General features: G+C 37.1%; 2 protein-coding genes, 2 long non-coding RNA genes and 1 other non-coding gene across 5 annotated transcripts in view; 4 read left to right on the forward strand and 1 right to left on the reverse strand.

Annotated features, from left to right (window-relative positions):
• The window catches only part of LOC123477100, a 26855-nt gene extending 17982 nt beyond the window's left edge, over nucleotides 1-8873 (forward strand). The window contains exons 2-8 of the mRNA XM_045180499.1: nucleotides 6924-7147; nucleotides 7261-7405; nucleotides 7477-7602; nucleotides 7664-7825; nucleotides 7892-8293; nucleotides 8367-8411; nucleotides 8492-8873. Of these exons, the coding sequence (XP_045036434.1) occupies nucleotides 6924-7147; nucleotides 7261-7405; nucleotides 7477-7602; nucleotides 7664-7825; nucleotides 7892-8274 (1040 nt within the window). The 3' untranslated portion in view covers nucleotides 8275-8293; nucleotides 8367-8411; nucleotides 8492-8873. The remainder of the gene's footprint in view (nucleotides 1-6923; nucleotides 7148-7260; nucleotides 7406-7476; nucleotides 7603-7663; nucleotides 7826-7891; nucleotides 8294-8366; nucleotides 8412-8491) is intronic.
• LOC116931892 (dynein beta chain, ciliary) overlaps nucleotides 1-16756 on the reverse strand; it is a 43292-nt gene that overhangs the window by 6037 nt on the left and 20499 nt on the right. The window lies entirely within an intron of this gene.
• Nucleotides 1238-1911, forward strand: LOC116934760. Its single transcript, XR_006652404.1, has 2 exons — nucleotides 1238-1354; nucleotides 1443-1911. It is a non-coding gene; the product is annotated as an uncharacterized LOC116934760 (transcript).
• On the forward strand, nucleotides 2268-3448 carry LOC123477101. The gene is made up of 3 exons (XR_006652401.1): nucleotides 2268-2416; nucleotides 2484-2703; nucleotides 2755-3448. It is a non-coding gene; the product is annotated as an uncharacterized LOC123477101 (long non-coding RNA).
• On the forward strand, nucleotides 13383-16513 carry LOC123477102. The gene is made up of 9 exons (XR_006652405.1): nucleotides 13383-13605; nucleotides 13670-13714; nucleotides 13784-13827; nucleotides 13929-14098; nucleotides 14163-14389; nucleotides 14500-15220; nucleotides 15277-15520; nucleotides 15587-15705; nucleotides 15794-16513. It is a non-coding gene; the product is annotated as an uncharacterized LOC123477102 (long non-coding RNA).

The following is a 16756-nucleotide window of genomic DNA, read 5'->3' on the forward strand; positions in this document are numbered from 1 at the left end:
ATACATACCAACGGAAGCCAGCTGCACGCAACACTACTCCACCATTCAAAGCCATATAACAGACCATTAAAGCTGCTTTACCTCACAATGGAATTGACATTTCAAAACACATTACAACAAATGGTGGAAAATTTTAACTATCAGACATGCCTAACATTCCTGAAATTATCTCACTTTTGTCATCCACAAGTAAATCACTCAATGATGGCACGCAGGAAAGGAACAGCAGGCAAACCCAGACCAGCCCAGGGTCACAATGATCAGTGATTCTCACAAGATTCCTCGCTCATAAAGCTATATTTAGAAATAGGAAACTGCTTATTACATACATTTTTATGGCAATAACTGTCAAAATTAGTCATACTGAATATAACTCTTAAATTATTTGCTTACACTCACTGATTGGCACCTATATGGACCAAAACTATGATAAAAATTGTGTCTGATTCAACACAACTATGGAACCAATCGCAGAAACAAGATTCCAGAGACGTTCAGAATACTTTCCTACTAAAACAAAGTAAGCATGGAAGTAGGTTAAAAAAAACAATTAAACAGAGAGGTTCTCATAATACATTGATAGAGCTTAACATAATTATGATGGTTTAAGAACATCTTTACTTGGAATCCAGTCCATAGGAATTATCTAGGGCATGGGCAAAGTAATTTGAACATCAAAATCAGAGATCACAAAATTTGTATCACTGCCCTAGAAAATGACATAATTATTACAACATTATCATTAAATAGGGTCACAGCACACAAGCAAAGCAGTATCTTAACGACACAAAACAAAATGGATGCCTTGAAGGAGCTGACGTGATTCATCGATTCCTTTATAAATTTAACAATTACTAAGCTGTAGTCACATGTCTACGCAACCACTTAAACCTTTGAAAAACAAGATATTTTAATCCGTGTTATATGCTAACTGTTACCTAACGCAATACCTATACAACATTCTCGGAAAGATCCAACGAAATAAATTGCGGCAAAGCATGCGGTGCGGTACTTATAAAAGAAACTAAAGAAAATGTCGCGTCTTAGATTACTTAGAACGTTGCCTATTCGAAGAGAAAAACATGCTGTTTGAAAAATTTATTGAAATTTTGATACATTTATCTTTTTTTTTTTACTAGTTTGAGTCTGGGAAAATTTTAAAAACTAAAATCTTTATTAGTGAAAAGGGGAGTAGATCATGAAAAATTCGAAAAAAAAACACAAATAGATTGCAACGTGTTGCAACGGTGCGGAATGGTGCTATAATCGGTGCTGGGACACTTTCTATTCCAACCATTTAAAAGGAGCAAGCACTTTGAGAGGCTAACCTCAGTTCAGAAGAAAAACTAGTCTGGTAAGATGAATATTGAATCCTTGTATTTTAATTTTTGGGTGGGGAGTTGGAAATGACTCACGTTTAATACGTTATTTATACCTGACAGTACAAGATGAAATCTTTTCTGCGGTCGGTAATTTTGCTCGTGACCACCGTTTTGATGTCAAACGTGTCGGCTCGCAATTGGAGGGAAGGCGATGGTGGCCTAGTTCGTTGGGACTTTGACTGCAATTTCAATCGACACGATATTCAGTTCATGCCCAGCTTGCCCGAGCAATGTGGAGGAGTCTGTATCGCGAATCGGCGATGCACCCATTTCACCCACAGTGGTGGTACTTGCGCTTTGAAGAGAAACACTGGTAGCAGTTTCCGCGAAGACAGCCTCTCCGGCCATACTTGTGGTTTCGTGTTGAATCGTAGCGGACAACCGCTCCCGTGAAACCAGCAACCAAACGATGAAATGCACTATTTGAAACGGCTTCTTATGGGATAATGTACTTTCAGTTTTTTTGCAATTTTTTTCTTGTATTAATCGCATCTTATATTTTTTTAATACACTTTTTTTGGCATTAGAACAATGCATCCCCACAATTTTTTTTATCCCTGGGTTGTTATAGCTATTTCGGAAAAGGCTGGTGAAAAAGTTTGGAAACACTTCAATTTCCCTCACAAGACTACGGGTAAAATTAAGGCGACTATAAAAATCATAAAAATTTTAAAAAAACTTTATTTTGAATGGAAACTTACACCACAAGTAGACAACATCTTCATCTACAAAGGTGTCAAGTTTCAAATAAAAATAACGTTTTTACATGGTGTAAAAGGGAGGTGTACCAACTCTTCAGTTAAGAAGGGTATCTCTTGTGAAGCCTCTTTGTGGTACCAGTAGGCATTGCTAGGTTCTCAATAGTAAACGCCATCTCTTGAGCTTGTGAGCAAATGTTACCTTCGGATCAGTCGTCAACGGTTTTCCATTAGTCGTACTGAAAGTTTGAACACATTAATGGCGTCGTTTGGTTGACGCCTTGATAGCGTATTTCCAAAAATGGTGAATAAATTGTGCTTCAAAAAATTGCTCAGGTTGTAAATGTGCTTAAAGTATACTTAAGCAAATGGAGACTAATACTTTCCTTTTTATGTTTCTCAGTTTGCCGGGCACACTGTCTACCACATGTTCTATCAGAGAGTATTTGAGCATCAAAGGTTGCTTGGTTTGAAATTGGTTCCCAAGTTAAAACTTGCTCACATTTGGCCATCAACCTGGCAGAGAATGACGGTAAGCTTGGCCACACAGCTGTACTCCAAACATATGGCCATGGCTTTAAAATTTTTAAGAGAAGACAAAAAAACAGCGCATTTATTCAATGGTACCTTATTAAATCTTCCAAATTTCTAAATCTAACTCATTATTTTATTAGGATCGGAAGCTACAGAAAAGCTTACAAAGCTTATTAATGACACATTTGACATTATGAATGGACGACACAAGGGTGAGTCAATTAATGGGAACAACTGGAATAATTTAGTCGAAATGGAGGGAAAGGTAACAAAGGGGAAAAAATCTGTACTCGAAGACATGCTAAAAATAATAGAGTTAACTGAGGAGTGCCATCGCAATCCTGGAAAACGTCCAATAATGTAGCAGGTTACATGGTGAAAACGAGAGAAAACCTTTTCGAGTGTGAGGCATGCAGACAGACCGTAATTACCAAAGAAGCAGATCTACCAAGTGATTTTGACGCAGATGCATACACGAGAGCTCGAACCAAAGGTGGACTGGTGTTTGTCACCCTGTCAATGTACCAAACTTTGTGCGCAGTTGAAAAAGTTGTCTCAAACCACTTTAAGTCACTTAATCATGTTTATATCACTGATACATTCCAAGAGTGTATAGCAAAAGTTAAATTAACCAATGTACTGCCCATTTTTGTGATACTCATCGCCATTGTAATATGGGAACTTTAATAATGGAGTATGTAAAAGTGAGATATTATTTTGGATCTAAACGTTTGAACGATGTTTTATTGTCCAAAGAACAAACAACAGTCCAGGCGAGTTTCAAACTGGCCAAAAATGCCCATACAAGAAATTTAATACAAAGTAATACTTAAACTATCTTTTAATTTCTTTTTAAATATTGAGTGTGATCATACAGTACTTGAAATATTTTTTTTTTTCCAAACAAGAAAGATAATAACATTAATTTTGAAATGCCATCTTATTGCCATGGGCCGTAGCGAATGCCGATAGGGATGGATCCACTGTTTTGGACTTAGAATATTTTTCAAGTGGGTTTTTCATTTAGTTCAAGATCGGCCACCAGGCGTCTCTGACGATTGATAACCTTGTACCACGAAGAGGCTTCAGCTGAGATACCCTTCTTAACTGAAGAGTTGGTACACCTCCCTTTTACACCATGGTTTTTAGATGTTAGGCGAATTTTAAAGAAATGACGTGGATTTTTTTGGTCAACGTAAGAACACAGTCAGGTCCTAAGGGCAAATTAGCATAGCAGCCCCTTTTTCCCTTTTGTTTTCTCCTTGCTTTTGTTTTGCTGTCATTACTTAAAAATTCGCCTATTTCCTTTCCGACTCTGACTCTGTAACACGTTGCAATCTCTTTATGTTTTTTTCGAATTTTTCATGATCTTCTCCCCTTTTCACTAATAAAGATTTTAGTTTTTTAAATTTTCTCAGACATTAATATTTTATTGCAATTCTGCAATCAATAACCTAAATTATCAATGTTTTAACTAAGATTAAGTATATCAGTTTAAATATAATTCTAGTATTGATTTTAAGTTTAACTTTATAGTAGTATTATAGATCTAAATAAGTAAATAGTTAAGATGCCATACAATTGCCAAATGATGTACTACCAAACCATACCGACACATCTATGTGTAATACAACTAGCAAGATAAGTTTATAATTTCGCACATTTACAACACTTGCAATTTAATTAAAAATAATGCAAGAGAATGCAGCATCCGAGACAGTTGCTAAGTCTATTTGACAAAACTAATTGTAGAATTCAAGTCGGACGTGTGATTTCAATTCGTAATACCCAAAACCCGCGAACAATTAACAAAATAAAAATAACCTGGGTGATAGAATGTTTAGTAACTACTTACATTTTCCCCTCTTAAGTTCTCAGCTTCAGCATTATTACAATGTGTTTTCATTAATTCACTAACATTACGAAGGTGCTACATTTGACGTATTTTCTTTAGATAATACAAACTTCCACGTCTGCTGTGACGGAACTGGTGCGTCATAAACGTCTCAGGAAAAAAACAAAAAAAACCTGAATAAATAAGTAAAAGAAAAAAATTAATATGTTTAACAGGGCTGGACGGTTCATCGTTAAACATTTCACTGTTAAAGAGTTCTCTGCTGTGCTAATAATGATTTGATAATGAATTTTCAAAATGTCAAAAGAAATATCCTACTCGGTAAACCGTTGACAACAGTTCCGTTTTAATCCTATAACAAAAAATGTTGGCAACGAAGCTGTATGATAAAAATCGGACGTATACTTATTAAATGAAATACCCATCAGTAACCATGTTATTCATACAAGGATTAAAATAATTGCCTGGTAATATTAATTAGGTTTCAAACAATCAATTCACTTTCCAATAAACTCTTGTTTTAATTTATATATACTAAATATAAATTTTCTGAAGTTTTTTCCCTTCCAACTCGAGAGCTAGGAAATCAGCCATCAACTTAGTCAGCGAGGATGCTAAATTTAATCTACAGATTCTTCCGACATGTTTCTTAGAATTCTTAATTTTGATCAACAAGTTTAGTTATTCAACAAACTGAACCTAGCAGGCGATTTCGCACGTGTTAAGTAGACTGTTGAAAACTGCTAATTCAACGCAAAAGTTTACGAATTTGCATTCCCCGTCATTAAATTTCACAAGTTAATACATTCTTTTTAAGAACGGTGCTAACAGTTCCGTGAACCGAAACAGCTCGCAAAACAACCTCTGCAAATTGCAATAATAGAATATACAGTGAAACGTTTAACTCATTACCGACAGTTTCAACCACGAATTTTTCAAACACGTAACTTGAAAATGCGACCTTACCTTCCATTACAGCGGCAAATATGATGAACGTATGAAATAGTCCTTAACTGTGCGAGAAAATTTCAATAAAACGTCCTTAGAATCCTCCACATTGACAATCACATCTAATATTCAAAGTAGTAAGAATCAAGAATAATTCAAATATTTTTACATATTATAAATAAGCTGGTTTAGGTGACAAATATGAATTTGGAAAATCGTACTAATCCACTATAACATACCCAAATGTCGTTTATTTTCATTGAACGTCAATGTTCCATTCTTCGGAGCGGCGAACAAAGCATTTGTATCCTCGTAAACTTTGATTAATTTCTAAATAAAACATTTACACAAACCGTTAGAAGCGAGATATTCACCAGCCTTACCTGTTCCAGATACACGATGTACGGAGCTGGACGAGAGAAATAACGCACTGGTTGTATAGCCAGTCATACAACCACACACCAACACCAGTACACCAACAGCCAGCATAAAGCCTTCCCTAGCATTCAATGTAACCGCTCGAGAGAAATAATCCTTGATGGACTAAGTTGTCTTCTTAGGCAGGGGAGCAACTTGGATGTTGTGCAAAACACCAACCTGAGCAACGATGACACCAGAGAGGTTTCACTCAAGCATTAAAAAAAATATATTGCTTACTAAACTTACTAAAAATACCTCACAGGGCACATTGCCAAATAACTTTCGACTGGTCATACCGATTGCAAATCAAATTACAGCTGAACAGGCGGGTGATGACAAATTCTGTAAGATTCTTAAAAAGGGCTTCTGTTAAATAAAATATTCAGTTACAAATGAACCATTGAGTTTAATAAAAGAACATTACTTGCTTCAATGCATCCTTGTGATTATGTTAGTGATCCTGAAAAATAAAGATGAACTGCAAAATACATACCAACGGAATCCAGCTGCACGCAACACTACTCCACCATTCAAAGCCATATAACAGACCATTAAAGCTGCTTTACCTCACAATGGAATTGACATTTCAAAACACATTACAACAAATGGTAGAAAATTTTAACTATCAGACATACCTAACATTCCTGAAATTATCTCACTTTTGTCATCCACAAGTAAACCACTCAATGATGGCACGCAGGAAAGGAACAGCAGGCAAACCCAGACCAGCCCAGGGGCTCAATGATCAGTGATTCTCACAAGATTCCTCGCTCATAAAGCTATATTTAGAAATTGGAAACTGCTTATTAAATACATTTTTATGGCAATAACTGTCAAAATTAGTCATACTGAATATAACTCTTAAATTATTTGCTTACACTCACTGATTGGCACCTATATGGACCAAAACTATGATAAAAATTGTGTCTGATTCAACACAACTATGGAACCAACCGCAGAAACAAAATTCCAGAGACGTTCAGAATACTTTCCTACTAAAACAAAGTAAGCATGGAAGAAGGTTTTTTTAACAAGTAGGAAAAAAGTTGAAGGTAATAACACCTGACGCGTTGATTCGATGGACAGATCACGTGGCTTCGCTTTGCAAGAGCCATTTTCTGCAGCAACTCTATCGCAAGATCGATGGCGCCGTTTTGAGGTCTCAAAACGAGCACAATTTGGATTGCCTCATCACATTCCAGACGGAGACGGTCCTGCAACGTTTCATGCTGCGTTTCGATCAACTTCAACTCGACTGTAACGATCACTTGTTCATTTACGACGGAGCTCACGCCACAGGAGTTTACAAGGTGAGGCGACGTGTGCACGGACATCGATTCATTTAAAAATAACCGAGACAAACACACAAATCAGAGTTAAACGGCTCGTGTTTTACGTACTTGACTAATTCATCGTCCTTTAGGCTGACCTTTCGTGTCGACACACGCGACAAAGCGTAGGCACCATCACTACACGAACCAACTTTGTCACGCTCAAATACGTCACAGACGCTTGGGGCACCGAAACCAGCGGTTTTCATCTGGTCGTCACCGCTTTTAAAGATAAAAGTAATACTTTGTTTTTTTTTCTAACAAAATTAGAAAAGAAAAAAACAAAAATCTTTTATCACTTGATTTAGCGGAACTTGTTTGCCGGGATTTTCGCTGCGCTCAAAAAGACTTTTGCATCTCAACTGATTTGCTTTGTGATGGTGTCAACCATTGCGGAGACAATACGGACGAAACAACCACATCCCTGTGTGCAGGTATAAAACAAAAAGAAACGCTACACTTTCAAATTGCCTAATTTGAGATAACGGCATGCAGATAGCGAACAACATTTCAAAATATTGGGATTGAACTTACCCGTCTTTGGAGCCGTAGCCGGAAGCATTGGTGTCGTCATCATCTGCGCTGTCACGGCCATCGTTGTCGTCTGCTGTTGTCGCCGAACCAAAACTCCCACACAATCCAATACAACTGCTACTGGTAAACGATGCACTCAAACCCACTTTGAATGTTCAGGTTCGTAAACTGATGCATTTTTCGTTGCAGCTCATTCCAGTGGCAATAACGGATTGAGACTAGCTGATGATGGAAACAGCAAACCAACAGCAAATTCGACAGCAAACGACTCGTCGGTTATTGCAGCCGTCAAAACGTTGCCGACGAGCAGTGGCTACATGACACTTCCCTTGAATAAATCATCAGTCACCATGTCGGGAAACCGGCATCCCCCTGCAATCGATCAGGGCCATTTTCTTCTTCGAGTTACAATAATGGGACTGCAGCTGCTCAAAGCATCGCATCTTCTCAGCAGCACCTCTCCTATCATCACTCGCAGCAGTATAGCACTTTGCAGAGGCACCACCATCAAGAAAACAGTTCGACTGCTTCTCAGCAGCAGCAGTTCCAACTTTTGGTGCCTGGCAATATGAAAATGGCCGTCTCGGACAGGTAAGGCATTTATTTTGCCATTTCTGTGTACAGTCCACCAGCTGTGATAGCCACATTCACATCCTTTTTCTAGTGATGGAGCTTCAAATAATAAAGACGAATGGTTTGTCTAACTTTGGTAAGATTATTCAAATTTACCTATATAAATTGGTGTTTTACTTATATTGCATCGTTTCTAACGTTTCTGTCTTTTGATAGAGCTCGTTACCAGTCGACTGCAGGGGGTTTTCGCGTTTTTTGAGACTAAAAAGTGTGAAGATCCAGGGATATACTACAAAAAGGATATCTGCATAATCATTACTATACTTATTGGATATTATTTTAAAATCAGACCATTCTTTTGTGTTTTTCCTTGTGGGCTGTGGCCAACCACCCACACACACAACCATTACTTGCATATCTGTTGAAAGCAGTCTGATCTAGTAAGCCGTACTTGTAAACCACGCGGGTGATTCCACCATGTTTCTTTTGTCGAAGTACTAAATAACGTAAGAAAACTTTAACATATCGATGATCCGTTATAACAAAATTCATTTTCCTTTAACTCATTTTGTTTACCAAATACAAGATCCACAACCAATTCTTGTTATAATTTTAATTTCTTTAAAATCATTAGATTAATAAAGTTTAGGCAACGCAGCCTTATTAGGAGTTCCCGGCTTCCCGCTCCTTTGTTCTGCCATGCTCCACTTCACATTCACACAATGTTTCCCAGCAATAGCAGTTCAGTCGGATTTCTGCTCTACGAATGGTACACGCTCTACAGTTTGCACATGTTTGATCTGATCCTGCTCATGCATTCTTGTGGCGAAGGTTCCTAAATCACCGAAAGACAATGGTATACGCGCCTTATGTTATATCTTTTCCAGTTAACGAAGTTACTGTACATTTTTACCGGACATTTCTAGGATACCGAGAAAGGCAGATAGCCTCGGCGCACCACGTGGGTTGATTTCTGCATAAGTTGCAATGAGGTGAGGTTTATGCTTAAAAATAATCTGTAGTTGGCCTGGAAATGAACGTTTACACTAAATTTAAATATTGCTGTTGGTAGCATTTGAATGATGTGCAAAACATGGTAATAGTTTTCCCAGAACAGTTCTTGTACAAAACCAGTTATTACGTTTGATTAAATGGTATAATTTATTTTATTACAGAATGATTACAGGTTGCCAAAACTTTTTGAGGTATAATCCATGTTTTGCTGTGGCACTTATGGGGTTTTTTCCAGTGTTGAATTGGTCTAAGCTTGGATAAACCCTTTTTGCAAAATGTGAAAAGTGACAAATCACACATTGCAAATTTCCTTGAATCAATCAGGTAATAGACACAGAAGGCTTATGCTAAGGCTTGAGGAATTCTGGATGAAATGTTAGTAACTACAGTAAACAAAAAGAAAAATTTATAATAATTTCTTTTACTATGTTAACAGGTTACTTTACGTCACTTTTAGCCCAAGATAACGTTTGTATACAAGTAAAATCGTTAGCGACCAAAGGAAAGATACAGTGAGACGGCTATTACATTGGTAATTAATGCGGGAAATTCAGCGTCAAGTGCAATGGTGCGTAATTCGATCGAGTTCAATGATGGGTTGGGTTCGACCCAGGTCGCCACAAGATGGGGACACCATTCGGCTTCACCGAAAAGGAGGGTCGTGGGTGCTGGATGGGAGGAATTTCTCCAGCGTTGCGGGATAGAGCTGGAGTTAGATGCAAGCCCGACGCGATTTTTTTAAATGACGACCGAAAAAGAATGTTTTATTTCCCAGTAAAATTGTTGCATGAAAGGGCAACAAATCCTAGCACAACGACGTGGTTACACTGCCATGTTGGACTTAGATTGCACTATGTGTGGGAACTCTCTTGCAACTTCGTTTTGAGTCTTTTGATTTCTCTTCGTTATCATGCCGTAGACGAAAAAAATTTGAAGCCCAACTCCCTGTTTGAGTCGTGTTTTTAGATTACTTTACAGATAACATTGACATCTGCAAAAGACAAATGCTGTAAATTTTACAATCCTGCTGCAAAGATCTTTGTACAAGCAAATCGGACGCTGATTTCCCAGTGTTTTTTTTGTTTTTTTTTTTTCGAATTTAAAAAGATGTCGTTTTTTGGAGTTTTTGACAAAAGTGGGAAGGCCATCTGGTATTCACGGGGCAATGGATTTTACCAATGAGACGACCAGAAAGATCGTGACTTTGCATGGACTACTATAACTTAATGACGAGACTCTTCGACAATTCCTATGTCGCCCATGTACTTTTTATAATTTTTTATTTAATTTAGCATTAAAAAATAATTATTGGTTTACTAAATATCCCTATACTAAAAATTAACAATTAACGTGATATTTCTTCTTTTCTATCAGAAAAAGGGCGGGCAGCCGGTGCCATCTGGGAATAAAAAATCCTAACTTATTGCTTGTTTTCCTTCTACAATTTCGAGTTCATTTGTCAATCAGCAAGAACTTGCGATTTTTGGCTGATAGATGGCACTAGCGAACCGCCCTTTTCCCCATCCTTCAATAATTAAATTCAAATATCACCTTAAACTATGCGTTTCATACAGAAAAAAATTATGTAGTTAGAATTGCCTTTTAAAATTGCATTCAACGATGTATTTTTTATTTTTTTCCATGAAAAGAGCCCGCCCGACAAGCTTTAACACGGTGAGATAGGGAAAGAATTCCGTCCTTAAGTTATAGTAGTCCATGCTGTTTGTTACGAAGTCGAAAATTGAGTTTATATGTCTATATATTGATCTACCGTTTTTTATTATATAGATTCATTTGTCGCAAACAAGCTTTCATTATGAAGTTAAACTGAACTTTAAAAACCTATCAATATATGCTTGGGACTCGGGTGTTTTATTTATTTTTTTTTTTTTACAATGCAGACAACAGATGGACAGCGTACTGGTTCTTTTTCGGTAGCGGTGGTGGCGTTTGGAAGCTGTCTCTGGGACCTGTGAGAGCTAATCGGGAACGCAGAAACCTGGTGCAGTCGAATCAAAGGAGTCAAGGATATCTGTTTCAAATTAACCAGAACAGCAGGTTAGGATTAAAATGTTCATATGTTAAGCATCAATATGTCTTAAATAAAAATTTTGTGATTGACCGAATCGCAGAGGAATTAAAACATCTATTCATTGTTTTCTTCTCGTATGTCCCGAAAGATTTGAACACAACCACTAAGGGACGAACAGCACAAATGGAGTTGCAGAACAGGAACACGTGGATAAGACAATCGTTCTTGGCTGCCAACCATGTAAGCAACATCACTTTGAAAGTCGTGGTTTTATTCTTTACAAGTTAGTGAAATGATTGAAAAATTTGTGCATTTTTAAAATTAAAAGTGATGGTCTGCAAAGAAGTAAAGTTCAGTTTAATATTTGGTTAAAAAGGGCCAAAATCCACCTACTTGCAAAACACACCAGCAATGTAAATAAAGTTTTAATTAATGGGGGAGAGCTGCAAGATGAAAATTTATTTTTGTTTTTACCTGTAAGATTTTTTAAGGAACATTCCAAGGATTGAAGGTGTTTCTGCCATGAAGTTGTTATCAGCAGAAATAAATCATCAGAGTGAATGAAGTAAATTGCTTGAATAGGATTGTTGCAGCAAAAGTGTCACAATAGTGTGTATCCTATCCAGCATTTCCATTTGCTAGTGAAAAAGTAACAATTTTGAAATTCTAGACAATCCTCTTGAGCAATGTTTTCATAGTAACATTTATTTTCCATCTGTCAAGTCATTTGGCCTAGTGGTGTTATTTAAAAGTGACTTTTTTTTCAGGATTTTTACTTCTGTTTAATACTGTGTCTGGGTGGGAAAGGGAAAAGTGAATCAACATATGCTGAGCTGGAATCAATCTCATGTGGCGTGAGGATATCATATATCATATATCGTATTTGAAAATATTTCTTCATTTGGGCTTTTGAAACTAAAATTTTTTCTTCTCTAGGGTTTGTTAGTTGTGTGTGTTGGTGGCTTCAACTCTTTAGGTCAAACAGCTATTCGAATGGGGGTGTTGGCCTCATGAATCTTATTGTCTTGAAGCTGGGTGAAGAAACAGTGAGTATTTGATAATAAAAATTTTATGAAGCATGTACAAATTCTAAAATAATCAGTTAATTATTTGCTGGTGTGCAGTTAGTTTTGTGCAACATTTTCTCCAAAATGCAACAAGAAACAACATAGAGCAAATCAACATAAGTGTTGAACTGTGTAGGAAAAGATGATCTGTGGACAAAAATTTATTGAGTGAAGACATCTTCATAACGTTAACGCCCGTACTGCTATCTGGATGCGTTATTAGCATTTGGTAACTTAAGTGTTCATTTTTAAAATTTCCAACGAAACTAGTTCGTTTTGTTTAAATTACAGGTTTGGTAGCCAAAAATTTAATGAATTGTCGGTATGATTCTTTGGTATCATGGTTATCTTCAAATCACATGGAATCCATGACCAGTTGACATGCCAGGTATAGTCAGCGACAGGTAACAATGGAGAACCAAGAATTTCTACTATTAAGGTCCGCAAGTATAGTCATCTATTGGTGCGACATTCAGATAAGGGTTATAGAATTCACCTCTATTGTGACTCTGGCTTTACTACATGGTTTCAGTTTAGAATAAGAACTGTAACAACTTTGAAGTAAAACAACTAGAATACTGAAAGTTTCACGTTAAAATGATATTGGGTTTCGCTTCTCTCGTAAAATTCTGGAGAGAAATCGCGCATAGTTTTCTATATTCAGATTCCAGCAAAACACGAAATAAGTCTGACTTTGTACAAAAAGTTGGCCTAAAAGTTTAATATCCAGAAATCTTTGTCAGTAGATGGTACTATGTGATCTCAATAAAATTAAAAAATACTGGAGTAAATCAGTGAATAGAGGTTTGTCAATCTAAAAAGATCAAATGACATTTCGTGGAATTTCACGTTTTTTTGTTTGGTTGTTAGTTTGTTTTTGTTTTATTTTATTATTATTTTTTTATTCCATAGAAGAGACATGGGAACTGCCAAGTTTACTTTTGGTTTGCAACGTTTTGGAAGATTTTCAACCACTTTGGAAGCGTCGGTAAGTATAAGTCGGACGATTCTTGCTTTATAGTTCATCTTCCGTCTGAGGTAGTTCCACATCAATATTGAATAATTTCGTTACGAATTCAAATAGAAACATTAAATGGTAAAGCAAAGCATATACCAGTGAGGTAATTATAATCAACATAATGACGAGATGAGAAGAATATGGATTGGAAAAGCCAGTTAACTGGATCTGCAGTTGCTCAGATGTCAACCAATTAACGGTGGAAATATTCAAAATTGTTGATGTATACTTCCTAGATAACAAAAGATTTATATTTTCAAAAGGTGTCTATGAATACTTTAAGGAATTGTATCTTGGAGATTGCACAGGTCATTATTAGTTTAAAGTAAAAAAATAAAGAACTTCTGAATTATAATGTTTCATTTGACTTTATATAGAATTTACGGAGGAAAAATCCCACTTCATAACAAAAATTCTTTTGGTAAATATAAATCTTGTTGTATGCGCTATATTAATAACAATTCTGTACAACTATGATAAAGCCAGCAAAGGGATCCTAGCTTAACTATCAAATATAAACAGATAAACAAGAAGACGTGCGAGGAAGAGTCAGCAAAGAATGCAAAATAACAAGACGGGAAAGAAATAGTAAGACGGGAAAAAGAAGTCTATCTCCAAGCACATGTGACTCTAGTTGAGGATAACCCTGTCAGAAGTGCTGGTGCAGAGTCTGTCTCAATTTTCTCCTCAAGGTATCTTTTATATTAAATTTTGTCTTGTTACATTTTGTTTCGTTGTTAATTGAATTTTGTTTAGTAGGTAAAGGTTGAGACAGTAGCGGAAGTAGAGGAAATTGCAATAAAACCGGTTTTGAAATTCTCGAACACGGAATAAGCTAATCAGGTTACGGTCAGTAATGCAATCCGACGCATGCAGCAATGTTTCAACAAATACGAAAGTCAAATGTCTCTTGGCCCAATGTTTCAGGCCAAAATGGAAGGCAATAATATGTTAAGTGACCTTAACAATGCCAATAACCAAAGGTATTGCATTTAACTTAGTGTGTTATGTCAAGTGCATTGCAAAGATCCTAAGTTAATCCAACCAATTTGTTTCTCAAGCTAGAAACTGAAATACTTTGTTGTCTATTTAGGTCAGTGATACTGATGTATGCGGGTACGGAAAGTTTTTGAAGAGAGTGGAGAATTCCGTCTTATCCAAAAAATTAATTGTCAAGCATAACAACCGGGAGAAACTTGGAGAACAGCAAAAGAACAACACACAGTAATGCACAATACCGGACGTTTAATGTATATATATATATATATATTATTTTTCTTTCTTTGTTATTACTTTCTAAGACCACCAATTGGTTCTCTGTGTGTGTCGCCTATCTCTACTATGATCTTTTTCCTTTTCTTAAATTCTCGTTTTCCTTCTGTTCTTCTTCCTACGATTTAGGGCTGAACGCTCTAGAAAGAGAATTGACGAGTTCTCGTAAATGTATTTCTCGTAAAAAAATCATGCATTTCTATGAGCAACTCGCATTTTAATTTATAAATTCTTACAGAAGATGGCGCTGTTGTCCCTCTGTATGTGTATGTGACAAGTGAACTTTGACAAGTGAAATCCGTGTCTATATTTTTAGTTAACTGTGTTACATTCCAATGAAAAGTTTGATCAAATCTAATGGTGTGGTTCCTACTTTTGAGAGTTTGTTCTTCTGTGTGCTTTTCAAGTGAAGCACATTAAATGGATTAATTTTGTGCAAAGATTAATCAGGTGGTCACTACAGCTATGTTAGCTGTCACAGCCAAAAACTTCTGCAACTTATTACTTTGCTATCATCATGCTTTTCAATTGTTTGTTGATAGGTATTAAATTTATATTTTGGCAGTCAGAATGCAATAGTTATGATTCTTCTTTTAAGAAGTAGCTCGTAAAACCAAAATTGCAAAGGATGCTGACGGTGAAGGAAGGTTTCAAATGGCACAAATCCTATGGGTTGGAATGCCATAATTTCTTTGTGCTACTCTTTGTCCTTTCATCATGTTCCGTCAGTTCTGGTCTGATAAATGCTCCATATGTTGTGCTACAAACCATTAACCTTCACCATTTTGGCAGTCTTGTCATTTCTACTGAAAGGTTCAAGTGACAGGATTTTGTGTTGAGGAGTAAGATATCATACTTAGATTTTGGCAGTCAGGATCAAATTAGCGTAACTATGCTTTTATTTATAGCTTCTGCAATTAAAAGTGCAAAGAATGCTGGCCCTGAAGGATGGTCACCAACGATTCAAAATTGATGGATTGGAAAACATCATGACATTCTTATGCTCTTGGCCTACTCATTGTTTCATGTAAGTTTTGATCTGGTAAAAAGCAGCTTCTCAAGTCAACGGTTAACAAACAGCTTTTCAGCAATCTAATTTTATTCTACTTTGCCAGCCAACACACGTGTTCGCCTCGCCCCGTCTTCGCTTTGTCTGTCGCCCTTCTTCGCCTTGTCCGTCGCCTCGTTTTCGCCTCGCCCGTCTTCGCCTTGTCCGTCGCCTCGTTTTCGCCTCGCCCGTCTTCGCCTTGTCCGTCGCCCCGTTTTCGCCTCGCCCGTCGCCCCGTTTTCGCCTCGCCCGTCGCCCCGTCTTCGCTTCGCCCGTCGCTCCGTCTTCACCTCGTGGTCGCCCCGTCATCTCCTCGTCTTTGTGGTATCGTTGTATTTTGTAGTGTGTAATTGTGTAATGTTAATTAACCCGTTGGCTGCCACCCACTTTGATCCCCTTTTTTTTAAAGCTTGTTAGGGTCCGGCAGCGCTGTTCTGCCCAATGGTCTATATGCCATGGGTGGGACAGTTGCACAAGCCGTGTGGCTCAAAGTCGATCGTCGAGGCAATGTACCAGTAGGGACTTTCCCTTTTTCGATGCTTTGATGGTTGCCTGGAGTGTACATTCTCACAAAGGCTTCTGTCATCGTGTCAGCCCGGATTTGTCGTAGGACAAGTCCCCCTTGGTCGCTATCCATTCGATAGCGATGTAGCTAGCGTAGGTTTAGTGGCGTGGCAGCCAACGGGTTAGTTTTATGTATGTGTGTTTTGTATTGTATTGTATTTAAAATCAAAAATCTTGTGGTGGATTTGTGGGTGGATGGAGGGACAATAAAGAATTTTACATATATTTCTAATTTGAATTTATTTTCTTTTATATATATACACATGAACCAAGTTTGGGATCGAACCCTTGACCTCCGGAACGTCAGTCCAATGCTTTACCATTAATCCAACTTTGACATGTTTCAAACAGCAATTTATTCCTTAATGACCTTGTTTGTAGTGCATAAGTAGATATGCAAACAAATGTGGACTATTATTGACATAGGTACAATTGGCACATTGGTTGAGTGCTTGACTGGGATTCC

The sequence above is a fragment of the Daphnia magna genome, linkage group LG10 (genome assembly GCF_020631705.1).
Source record: "Daphnia magna isolate NIES linkage group LG10, ASM2063170v1.1, whole genome shotgun sequence".
NCBI lineage: Eukaryota > Metazoa > Arthropoda > Branchiopoda > Diplostraca > Daphniidae > Daphnia > Daphnia magna.